This window comes from Clavelina lepadiformis, chromosome 9 (genome assembly GCF_947623445.1).
Source record: "Clavelina lepadiformis chromosome 9, kaClaLepa1.1, whole genome shotgun sequence".
Taxonomy (NCBI): domain Eukaryota; kingdom Metazoa; phylum Chordata; class Ascidiacea; order Aplousobranchia; family Clavelinidae; genus Clavelina; species Clavelina lepadiformis.
In genome coordinates, this window is record NC_135248.1 from 14,926,827 (window position 1) to 14,938,756 (window position 11,930).

General features: G+C 35.5%; 3 protein-coding genes across 6 annotated transcripts in view; 1 reads left to right on the forward strand and 2 right to left on the reverse strand.

Annotated features, from left to right (window-relative positions):
* Positions 1–2,777: 2,777 nt before the first annotated feature.
* On the reverse strand, positions 2,778–5,217 carry LOC143470092 (uncharacterized). The gene is made up of 8 exons (XM_076967989.1): positions 5,005–5,217; positions 4,553–4,642; positions 4,409–4,464; positions 4,185–4,279; positions 3,966–4,039; positions 3,611–3,766; positions 3,250–3,381; positions 2,778–3,186 (listed from the first exon to the last, which is right to left on the reverse strand). The coding sequence occupies exons 1-8, from the start codon at positions 5,154–5,156 to the stop codon at positions 3,168–3,170; spliced, it is 774 nt and encodes a 257-aa protein (XP_076824104.1). The 5' UTR covers positions 5,157–5,217; the 3' UTR covers positions 2,778–3,167.
* Positions 5,218–5,873: 656 nt separating this feature from the next.
* Positions 5,874–9,357, forward strand: LOC143470090 (uncharacterized). Its single transcript, XM_076967987.1, has 8 exons — positions 5,874–6,090; positions 6,637–6,726; positions 6,815–6,870; positions 6,996–7,090; positions 7,187–7,260; positions 7,471–7,626; positions 8,283–8,428; positions 8,533–9,357. Exons 1-8 carry the CDS (start codon positions 5,954–5,956, stop codon positions 8,571–8,573), a joined length of 795 nt encoding a protein of 264 aa, XP_076824102.1. The 5' UTR covers positions 5,874–5,953; the 3' UTR covers positions 8,574–9,357.
* Positions 9,358–9,728: 371 nt separating this feature from the next.
* Positions 9,729–11,930, reverse strand: part of LOC143470061 (intermembrane lipid transfer protein VPS13D-like) — a 32,172-nt gene continuing 29,970 nt past the window's right edge. For all 4 annotated transcript variants that reach the window (XM_076967926.1, XM_076967927.1, XM_076967929.1 and 1 more), the window contains exons 73-78: positions 11,775–11,900; positions 11,436–11,574; positions 10,913–11,022; positions 10,711–10,836; positions 10,400–10,585; positions 9,729–10,292 (exon numbers count right to left, since the gene is read on the reverse strand). In XM_076967926.1, the coding sequence (XP_076824041.1) occupies positions 10,101–10,292; positions 10,400–10,585; positions 10,711–10,836; positions 10,913–11,022; positions 11,436–11,574; positions 11,775–11,900 (879 nt within the window). In that variant the 3' untranslated portion in view covers positions 9,729–10,100. The remainder of the gene's footprint in view (positions 10,293–10,399; positions 10,586–10,710; positions 10,837–10,912; positions 11,023–11,435; positions 11,575–11,774; positions 11,901–11,930) is intronic.

The window sequence follows — 11,930 nt, forward strand, 5'->3', positions numbered from 1 at the left end:
ATGAGATAAAAGAATGACGGAGCAAAAGTTCCAGTTTTCGGTTTATTAGATTAAAATTAGCAGTAGACCTTTAAAATTTTTTTAAATATTTTAGCTTTCGCCGAAGTCAAACCTGATGCTCTATCTTTGGCTGCTGCTTCATAATGATAGGTGTTACGTCATTAACGATCAGGCAATGTTTACAAATGTCATCAACAACTGATGCTTACAAATCACGTGACCTTTGTTGGAAATAGCTCAGATTACTTTGAACGACTGTGAAGTTGTCTCTGATGACGACTGATCCAGATGATAGATTACCTGATTTTGTTCCATCCGTAAATCGGTTTTGCTTCTAAACTCTTTTCGACAATTTAATTCAAAATTTCTGAAGAGATAAGTGGAATGCTTTGTATGAAGAGCGATCAACTTCTCCGTAAAGTTTAAAGTCAAATTCCATTTTCACTCGGATCCGCACATGGCAACGTACTTGGCAACGCACAATGCCAGAATAATCCATACAACATCTCTGACCCAAACTCTCATTTCACATGATATGAATCTTCAGCAGGATTTGAATACAAAGCCTCAAGCATACCGACCCAATTGCTATCCGTTACGCCACAATTTTTCCTTTTACCATCGTCCATAACGCTAGAAATTTTCTTCTGAACCTCCAAGATCTCGGTCACAACTGCCATACTTCCATATCACTAAGGGATTGATGACTCGCGTTATGGACGATGGTAAAAAGAAAAATGGTATCAGATTAGGCGGGGAAAATTCAGAATACATACTTATAGCTTACTCTACTAATGGGTCTCCATAATAAATATTAAACTTGTGATTTACAAAAAAAGTGTTTTCGAAAAAGAACTTTTACGTGTATTTAACGTGTATATGACTTTAAGGTTAAACAGTTTTCAAGCTAGAAAGTTCTTAACTGTATGCTTACGAGTCTGGTGCCCAAAATTCTTCTGCCATGTAGAAAGCCAGGATGTAATAGAATGGAAGGAATAAAAGTCCAAAAACAGCGTCGGCAGCAAAACCCAAGAATTTAATTTTCCAATGAAGCATTGTTTCCTTCAGCTTTATATGATCAACCATATACCTGAAATGAAAAGTCAATAAATCTTATACCAAAATATTCACAAACACCACGTAATAAAAAGCTTAATAATATCATCAAAACCATTCAAAGCAACCTTATTCTAACATCACTTCACATACTGAAACACTTCAGCGCAAAAGATATAAACAGAATTAAACAAAACGCTTTCCCAAACATCGCTTACCGAAGTGAAACCAGTGGAGCCGGTACAAAAAGCATAACTTTTAGACTGACAATGCAAAGAATGACTTTATGTATCTAAAGAAAAAATAATTTTATTTCTGAAGTTGTTCGTTTTTTTTCTGATGTTCTAGTGTAAACAACTGAAGGAGAACTGAGGAGGACAAGGTAAGCGAGACAATCGGAAATAATGTAACTACATAGTCTGCAAGCTCCCCCGCGCCATATTCACAAGCTGTGGAGTGCATCACACATCGAGTTAGAAAACGTGGTACATCATCGCAAGATATCGTGGCGTAATTATAAATTGTTTAGGTCACATGTTTATGAACTTGTAAATGGCGTGTTTTAAGATCAAAGCGGACCAATACCCTTCAAATAAGTTTCTACTGGCGATACGATTCATACATCCACCAATGCAACGTGGTGCGTCATACCTCATTTTAATTACTACGGCACGAAGCGCGAAGCGCGGAGTGCCGAGTAAATTACCTTTTGCTTGAAAAAAGTAGATATAAGTCCGCAAAGAATCGAGCCTACTAAGTCTTTTTTGTATTTCCTACTAAGTCTTTTTTGTATTTTCATAGTATTGTTTATACTGTATTTTCAAGTTCTCATATGTTTAAGTTCTACCTGTTTGTATTGTCCTGTAACTCGTTTAGTCACAATCTTCTTTCTCTGGGCAGGAGGAAGCGCTTAGTTTGAGGATTGGCGATGACCTTATTTCTGTCACATATACAAGTACGGTCAGAAAAGCTCAAACTAGATAAATTATTTCATAGTTACTTGCCAATGCTGCCATCATCCGCGAACTTCAAGTCTGACACGTCATGACTCGAGTAAGAATAGAACCGACAACTTCAACCACAACGTGCATCCGTGCTAACGTTGTGTAGGTGCTTCATGGACCGTTGGAAATTGGAATCAAATCGAATGAGGCTCCAATGGGAATCGAACCATCAACGTCAACCACAAACTCCTTGCTTACGCTTTAACGTAAGCGACTATCGTACCAGTGGTAAATCGTTTAGTAATTTACATTCATATTATAACAGTATATCAACCACAACTTCCAACCCAACGTGCTGTAGGTGCCTCATAGTCCATAGGAAATTGGAATAAAATCGAATGGGATTCCAATGGGAGTCGAACCAGCAACGTCAACCACAAACTCCTTGGTTACGCTTTAACCTAAGTGACTATCATACCGGTTGTAAATCGTTTGGTAATTTACACTCATACATACCAATTTTCGATAAATTAGGTCATTTCCCTACATTAAGTATTTTTCGACAAATTAGGTGCTTTCCCTAGATTTAGGACTTTGGGACAAATTAGATGCTTAGTCTACTTCTAGGACTTGTCTAGAAGTTAGATGCTGTTCCGTGGTTACGTGATCAATCAGAGTTCTCTTAAGAGTTTTCCAACTTTCATTTCCTACTACTAATTAGGTACTTTCCCTTTTTACAGCAGTCACGGGTAAGAAGACCATCTTGGTAAGAAAGTTCGCATTTTATTCCCAACACAAAACGCTCACTGGTATTTCAAACAAAACAAAAAAAAATTAAATAATATAGGAACATGCGCTTTTTTAAGTAAGCTTGAATAACACAGCATCATTGTTATGTCACCAAAATCTGACGCAAAAAAAGAGATCTATGTATGAAATGGTGGGAATTTATATTATTTTGCAAAAATTGGAGAAATATGAAATTGTAGTAATAATTTGAAATTGCAATAAACGAATCCACAACATTTTCAAATGAAAAGTAAATGATTTTATCTGCAAATGAGGAAAAGTTGAAGCAAAACTATAAACAAATTTTAACACAAAATTGTTTCTCTTCACAAATTGTCCAATATCGAACATTTCTGTTTTCTGTGGCCAGCAAGACATTCAGCGTAAGTGGGAAATGCTACGGAACAACCAGTAGAAAACTTAGTTAATGAATAAGATGAAAGTAAATCTTTGTGTCTACTTTGTTGTTTGCTTTTCGTCGTACATCCCTCGATTAAAAAAGAAATCACAGGTTTCATTGAATAAGGACAGCATTGTGATGTCGATCGGCAAGCTGAACACAAACCCCACGATAAGGTGTTCATAATTTACTCTAGAAAATCAAAATATTAAATGCACACTGATGCACACTCTTTGGAATAGGAAGTACATTATTCGGAAATTAAGCAGCCTACTTTACCACTGGTTCTCCAAAACAAGCATTGGACTTGAGATTTACAACCAAATATGTTTAAAAAATATTTTTTTACTGATATGTATAATTTAATTGAAGTCTATATTATCCTGTAAACATAATTGAAAACTGTGAACTGAAGGCTTACGGGTCTGGTGCCCAAAATTCCTCCGCCATATAGAAAGCCAGGATGTAATAAAATGGAAGGAATAAAAATCCCAAAATAGCGTCGGCAGCAAATCCCAGGAACTTAAATTTCCATATAAGCATTGTCTCCTTCAGCTTTATATCATTTAAAATACACCTGAAATGAAAAGTCAATAAATCTTATCCAAACAAAATCATAAAAACCATGAAACAAAAAGCATAATAGTAGCAACAAAACCATCCTATGCTATTCTATACCATTCTATTCCATCATCACTTCACATACTGGAACACTTTAATGCAAAAGATAAAAGAAAAATTAAACAAAAAGTTTTCCCAAACATCATTGCGCTTACCTAAGTATAATCAGTGGGGTGGGTATGAAAAGCATAAGTTTTACGTTGACAAGGCAAAGAATGGCTTTATTTACCTGAAAAAAAATTTTTTATTGCTAATATTTTCCATTTTTACAAGATGTTTTATTACTTTAAGCATCATATTATTAAAATAATGTTCTTCTACAGTACGTGAAACATACTAATTGTAATTATTATTAATATGCTGCATATACTTGCCGGCATTATCAAACCCACATTTCCAATCACGTAAACGAAATGAAGCAATAGAGCTAAAAAAGGTTTTATTTTCCATATTATTCGAAACATCGTATCTGGAAAAATAGCATCGTTTATGGATTATCACGGAAAACATTTCGAAAAAAGTGAGACATAGAACAAAAGTGAAAAAAGTGAGAATCGTAGACAACTGAACATTTTTTCTGCTAATGTATGTTGTTTACCTGCAAGAACGCCTCCGATAGCCATGGCATAGTTCCAATTTGCTAATGTGGAATTCCTGTAAAAACAAAGCAAAATTAATAATGATCATCATCATTCCCATGGAAACAAGAACGTCACATACAAACATTCTTGTTTTCTCTTACCAGAGGTTGTCTTGCCGTATGTTCTCGTCGAATAGAATCAAGTAATAACCAACGCATTTGACAATTATTGCGTAAAAGAAGAAGACAATTCTATTAAGGAATGAAACACAGATTTTGTTATGACTTGCCCAATGTAATTGCGTTAATGCACAAAACTGTGAAGAGTTTTTAAACTATATACTAAATGGAACTCATTAAAAATTCAAAAATGTTCAAATACGATGAATTGAACAATCCATTTTATTTGACTTTTAAACTTGTGTTAAAAACGTATCTGACGTAAAGATTGAATGTAAATGAAACAGGCAGGTAAAATAGTAAGTTGTTTAAACTAAGTTATCACGTTTAGCATCGCTTGATGTCACTTTTTCGAGTAAACGTTTTTCTCATGTTAATCAGAAGAATCAACTGTGGCCAGCAGAATAAACAAACAACAATATTTACTCACTTACTCGAGTTTAAATGCGTTTTTCTTTTTGTCGGTAAGATCATCAAATCCCTTCAACGCCGCTCTACAAAGCTTGGTACCAAAATATTTTACAACAAATCCATAAAGAAAGACACACTGTACAACTTTCCAGAAAAACAGCGGTGAAGCTTCCATGGTTTAGTTCTCAAAACTGACAAATATCTGAGCTACAAGCAGTCTAGCACTTGACTATATAACTGCAGAGCAAACGTGGCAAAGCGTTGGAGCGACATCGAAGCTGCCCTCAAGCGCAACTGCTTTGAAGAAAAGCACAATCCGCCGTAGTATTTAAAATGGGGTATGACGCACCACGTTGCATTGGTGGATGTATGAATCGTCTCGCGAGGAGAAACGTATTTGAGGGGTATTGGTCCGCTTTGATCTTAAAGCACGCCAGTAAAAAGTTCTTAAACATGTGACCTAAACAATTTATAATAAGGCCACGATATCTTGCGATGATGTACCACGTTCTCTAACTCGATATGTGATGCACTCCACAGCTTGTGAATATGGCGCGGGGGAGCAGACTATGTAGTTACAATATTTCCGATGGTCTTGCTTACCTTGTCCTCCACAGAATAGATGACCGACGGGTTATGGATGATATGGCTCCTCCTAGTGGTCTCTCTGGAGTTTGAACGAAAGTTAACCCAAACCCATAACAGTTTCAAGTGAATTAATTTTTGTATTACAATTCATACAGCCACCGAGACTACTTGGAAAGTTATGTCTCATTTTAATTACTAAGGCAGATTGCGAAGTCTTCAAACGAGATGCGCTCGAGGGTGACGTTAGTTCTGCTCAAGGGCTTTTCCAGGTTTGCTCTGCAGAAGAATTCAACAAATAGGAAGTTAATTGGAAGCATTGAAAAGCAGACTGCTTGTACAGTAAATGTTTATCGTGTGTGAAAAGTAAAACAAAGTTTCGTCAACATGTTTCTGTGGGAAGTTGTGCAAAGCGCATTTGTTTATGGACTTGTTACAGAATATTTTGCTATCAAGCTTTGTAGAGCGGCATTGAAGGGATTTGATGATCTAACCGACAAACAGAAAAACGCCTTCAAACTCGAGTAAGTTAGTGATCAATCATTTTATTTTATCTGCAGCCCAGGTGTTGCTGTACTAATAAAATGTGGTATCACTGGAAGCGAAAGAAGATACACCAAGTGGTGCTAAAAAAACAACGCTCACTTGGTTGAAAATCATTCTTTTTATACTGTGGTTTAGGTTAAGCTAACTTATTTTAAACAAGCTAACTTATTTTTTAATGTTAAACCCGAAAAAAGCCGTGTTATAAAATTTTTCGATGTATTTTTCTAGTAAATTGATATGACACAACATGTTTGAGCAAATCCTAGTCTAAGCGTTTCACGTTTCAATTAACTCTATTATTAAAAACGTCATTTTTTAGTAAATTTGTGTTAATAACCAGATACATTTTTAACACAAATATAAAAACCCAGTGAAATGGATTGTTCGACTTATCATCTTTGAACAGTTGTGAATTTTTAATGAGTTCCATTTAGTATATAGTTTAAAAACTCTTTACAGTTTTGTGCATTAACGCAATTACCTTGGACAAGTCATAACAAAATCTGTGTTTCATTCTTTAATAGAATTATCTTCTTCATTTACGCAATAATTTTCAAATGCGTTGGTTATTACTTGATTCTATTCGACGAAAACGTAAGGCAAGACAACCTCTGGTAAGAAAAAACAAGAATGTTTGTATGTGACGTTCTTGTTTCCATGGGAATTATGATGAACATTACTAATTTTGCTTTGTTTTTACAGGAATTCCACATTAGCAAATTGGAATTATACCATGGCTATCGGAGGCATTCTTGCAGGTAAACAACATACATTAGCGGAAAAAATGTTCAGTTGTCTACGATTCTCACTTTTTGTTTTTCGAACCATGTCTCACTTTTCTAGTATTTTCCGTGATAATCCATAAACGATGCTATTTTTCCAGACATGATGTTTCGAATAATATGGAAAATAAAACTTTATCCAGCTCTAATCCTTCATTTAATTTACGTGATTGGAACTGTGGCCGCGGTATTTCCGGCAAGTATATTATATTAATGATTCAGTTCTTAACAATAGAACATCTGGTATTCAGAGAAACGAACAACTTCAGAAATAAAATTATTTTTTCTTTAGATACATAAAGCCATTCTTTGCATTGTCAGTCTAAAAGTTATGCTTTTTGTACCGACTCCACTAGTTTCACTTCGGTAAGCGATGTTTGGGAAAGCGTTTTGTTTAATTCTGTTTATATCTTTTACGCTAAAGTGTTTCAGTATGTGAAGTGATGTTAGAATAAGGTAGCTTAGAATGGTTTTGTTGTTATTATTAAGCTTTTTATTTGTTTGTAATTATTTGTGTAATTGTAATTTGGTGTTTGTAATTATTTTGGTTGAAGATTTATTAACTTTTCATTTCAGGTATATGGTTGATCATATAAGGCTGAAGGCGACCATGCTTGAGTGGAAAATTAAGTTCCTGGGTTTTGCTGCTGATGCTATTTTGGGACTTTTATTCCTTCCATTTTATTACATCCAGGCTTTCTACATGGCAGAAGAATTTTGGGGACCAGACTCGTAAGCCTACAGTTAAGAACTTTCTAGCTTGAAAACTGTTTAACCTTAAAATGAATTACACGTTAAATACACGTAAAAATTCTTTTTCGAAAACACTTTTTTTGAAAATCACAAGTTCAATGTTTACTGTGGAGACCCATTAGTAGAGAAAGCTATATGTTCAGCATATCGTAAGCTTTTTGCATATTTTTACAAAGAAGCAGATATTAGGTTTTCTTTTGTGATGCAATAACTATGTATTCTGATTTTTCCCCGCTAAACCTGTTGTGTTTTTGTGACCTTGCCTAACTGCTGTCTATACTAGGTTAATTAATATACTGTAGACTGTAGAGTATTTGGATACTCTTATAAATAGCTTATAAACTTATAAATTGCAAACGTTTGACAATTTTCACAACAAAGAGAAGCTGTAGCTTAAAGTAATAAATGTCTTGAAGTGTCATCTGTGCCCATTTTCCTTAACTTCGTTTAAAATGATATTTTCTTATATCAATACTTTTTCTGAGGTCCCGTCAGGTGTCACTATAGGCGATTTCGACTATACAGTGGGCCTATATACATTACAGTAATTATACGCATATAAGTATATATACTGTACATATATCATACGTTTGTGTGTGCGTCGGTATAATGTGTAAAAGTTTTTATTTTTCCAGGATAAATAATGAACACCTTTGCGTGGGGTTTCTCATCGGCATCTTAATTGACTTAATTTTCCTTCTTTCGTTCATGGATACCTGTAGTTTCGTCTTTAGCGAATGGAAACACAAAGATAAGCAAACTAATAAGGAAATACATAAAGGTTAAGGCTAATTGTAGTTCATTTATTGCTTTAACTGTTTGCCTAAGTAAGGAAACGATTTTAATTTATTTATTTTTTATGTTCTGTCACATTTTCCTCTTCAGCTCCAAAGCTTTCTGGCCGCAGAAAAAGAAACAAGCGTTAGATGTTGGACAATTTATGAAATGAAACAATGTCGTGAAACATGAACTTGCTTATGATTCGCTTTAATTTCCTTCTCATTTAATTTGAAGATTTAATGGACTAGTTTGTTACAATTTTACATCGTTTACAATATTACTACAATTTCATATTTGCGAAAGTTTCGAACAATAAGGTTTTCACTAAATCTCGACCATTCTTGGAAATTGTTTTTTCGTATAGAATTGGTTTAACATTGATACACGTTTTAATAAGTGACCAGGCGTCAGATTTTGGTGACATAGTTGTAATACTGTGACGCATTTTACGAACTGACTCATAATAGTTGCCTTATGCTCCGTGCACGCTTCAATGAACTCGACTCTCTCAACAAAGCTTTTTTTGGTGAGTCCTGATTCCCAGGTCTTGAGCTCAGAGAGATAACTGATTGTCCAATATGCGCGTCGTAGTAGGAATGTTTAAGAAGCTTTGATGTTTCGTGTGGAGCAGCAGGATGCTAGGCCTACGTGTGGGTTTGGTAAAATTAGGTAAAACAAACTTATCGTCATCGTATAATAAATGTTTTCTGAATAAAATTAACTTATCAATTGTTTGAAACGCATGTCAATATTTTTTCATTGTTTCTTGTTAAATCAGTAAACACCTGCCATACGTCATGAGGATGTTTTCTGGTTAGCTGATTTGATAGACATGCGTTCCACTTAGCAGTCTCATAATATCTATTTGGTACTTGAACTCAAAACTTTCCTATTTGACATAAAGGTAAAACGCTAGATTGGCGATGATAACAGGCTTGGAAATAGCACACCACATAATTTAGGAATGAGTGAACGTGTGAAAGAAAAATGAACACTAACATCTTAATCATTGACGCTCTAACACTTAAGTTGGGTCGTGTCTTTATCGTTTTATCGTCATCGCCCATCGCTAAAAGGCTGTAAATAAAAACTTCTCAGCGTTGATGCTGGGATCTTCGATTAGTTTTTCTTTTCAGGTCAAAGATCAAAGGTGAAGTTTAAAGCATTAAACCATATAGACCTAATTCCAAAAATCAAAATTTGACTCGCTAAGAATAAACCCGTAAGTAAACTGTACATGCAGCCTATTGCGCTAGATGCTCTGGTCAAAACAGGACTTGACTTCGAACACAAATTCAAAATTGAATTAAGCACTTAATTATTGTAATTAGCACATCAGCTGTTGATTAGATATAAACAAAGTCATTTCTGCATTTAAAATCATTGTTTCACAAATCCCAAATTGCATTGTTTGAAACGTTTCAACCACATTTACATCAATTAAACGTAACACTAATATCCCCACTTTTTAGTGCTGATTAGTTCATTCTGACTCATACTTGCAAAGCACGACGCTGAAAATATGAGCTGAAGAAAGTGTCGTGATATAAAATGGATAAAACGATCAAATTTCTTTGGCAATATTGACAAAATTCTGATGTCATGAATTAGTTGAGTTAATACAGTGGTAAAATAAAACAAAGTTTAAACCTGTTACAACGAAATGTATCCGGTTAAACTTCCAAGTCAAAAGCTCTCTCTTTTGCATCTTCTTCATCAGGACCACAAAGTAGAGTTTCCCTCTGCTGCGAGGCTAGGGTTTTGGCATGATTGATCTGACTGCAAACATATTCCGCAATGTTGAGGTTGTGGCATGGAACGGTCATTCTTTTCACCTGATCATACATTCGGTCATTTGGAGAAACCTGAGAAGAATTTAATGCACAAATTCAGAGAGTCAGTAAGATTAAGAGTAAACTACTGCCAGTAATAAGCTGACAAAATTGAAACCGAATATGAGATACTGACGCACCAGTTTAATTGTTAACTCCAGTCTAGGCCTGTCGCAACCGGTTTGAAATGGGTTGCTTGGTGAAAGATCGGGGTCCGTTAGAACCTTGACGTTGATAAGATGTGGGTAATATACGACGACCTTAACATGAGTAAACTCGGGCTCATTTCCTTTTATTACGTACAACTTCTTGTTGGTGATGAGTATCTGAACATTAACCAAGACATAACTTATCCAAGATAATGGCATAATGTAATATTCATAACGTAGGCCTACACCGTTGGCGTTTTCAAACGTGAAAAAGTGATGTTGTATAAGCATATAGACCTTACTTGCATATCGTCATTTTGTTGAACTCGTGTAACGGAATAGAAATGTTCGCTGTGGTCGTTTTTATTTAGCTTGTAGAGGAAGGTTTGTCCATCTGCTTGTGTCTTTGAGTACGGTTGTAAGCAGCCCTGAAAATATATGTAGAATATATTGTTCAAACTATGCAGCATTTCTGGTAGAGCCTTCGGCAAAGTTACTGAATACCTGTAAATTGTGGCAGCATCGCACTTGCCTTATTCTTTCAACAACTCTGTCCGTAGACGTACTTATCTCACGAATGGCAGATGCTGACCCTGAAGCGAGATCTAGAACGCCTATCAGGAAAAATGTAACCGAAAGAAAGTGGTGAAGAGCTTTGATTTCGTCTCGTTAGTGTGCATTTACCATAATCTTTCAACCAGAAGAATGAGTGCAGAAATAACATATTTCATGCTATGTGCTTTAGTAATCTAGGTTTTCATCGAGTTAATGCCATTACTTGTGTAAAAGGTGACGTTAAATCGCAAAACGCAGTTTACAGAACCGTGCTAGGATCTTTTACGTCGATAGAGATACCAATTAGAGAAAATATGAAGGTTATGTAAATAAAACATTGTCATTGCAGCAACCGTTGTCCAGTTTGATGCAACAAAAATAGTAAAATTGTCGTTCTCTTAACTATTGTGTCTCATGCTTTTGCATTTTACAAAACGTTGGTATGTGTACGTTTGCTAACGATAGTTTATACCTGTGACTGGTTTTGTAACGGTTCCTAAGAGTCCTTTTCCGATTCCAGTGAAAAATCCTTTAGCGCCTTCACTTTTCGCGCCTTTTATCGGTTGGGTGACAATCCCCGTTAAACCACCAACAGCTCCCGCCATAAATCCCTGCAGCATTCGTAAGCTTAATTGTAAGCATTTCAAAAACTAACAACGTGCAAACTTGATAAAAGCAAGCATCAATATTTGTTTCATAGCATTCTGTACCCTACGTGAAATCTTCAGTAAAATCATGCGATGTCCCAGCTATTAAAACCAATCTTAACTGTACAAAAGGTTAAGCACAAAGGTAAAATCACAATCTGCACCTGCAATCCTGCAACTACATGACTACCAGGATGGCTGTTAGCTTTCGCCTGGATTGCTCTTCGCTTGTCTTTGTATTCTTGGTCCATGCTAATCTGGCCTAATCCGGCTGACAGTGAACTAGTGATCTGAAATGTGAAACCATTTGTTAAAGCATT

Bases quoted from the DNA above. Each gene is read 5' to 3' on its own strand.
- LOC143470092 (XM_076967989.1), bottom strand. From the start codon at position 5,156: ATGGAAGCTTCACCGCTGTTTTTCTGGAAAGTTGTACAGTGTGTCTTT. The intron at 4,465-4,552 runs GTAAGAGAAAAC...TTGTTTTTACAG, and splicing joins ATACGGCAAGACAACCTCTG to GAATTCCACATTAGCAAATT. The intron at 4,040-4,184 runs GCAAGTATATGC...ATTTTTTTTCAG, and splicing joins ATGTGGGTTTGATAATGCCG to GTAAATAAAGCCATTCTTTG.
- LOC143470090 (XM_076967987.1), top strand. From the start codon at position 5,954: ATGTTTCTGTGGGAAGTTGTGCAAAGCGCATTTGTTTATGGACTTGTT. The intron at 6,871-6,995 runs GTAAACAACATA...CTATTTTTCCAG, and splicing joins TATCGGAGGCATTCTTGCAG to ACATGATGTTTCGAATAATA. The intron at 8,429-8,532 runs GTTAAGGCTAAT...TTTCCTCTTCAG, and splicing joins TAATAAGGAAATACATAAAG to CTCCAAAGCTTTCTGGCCGC.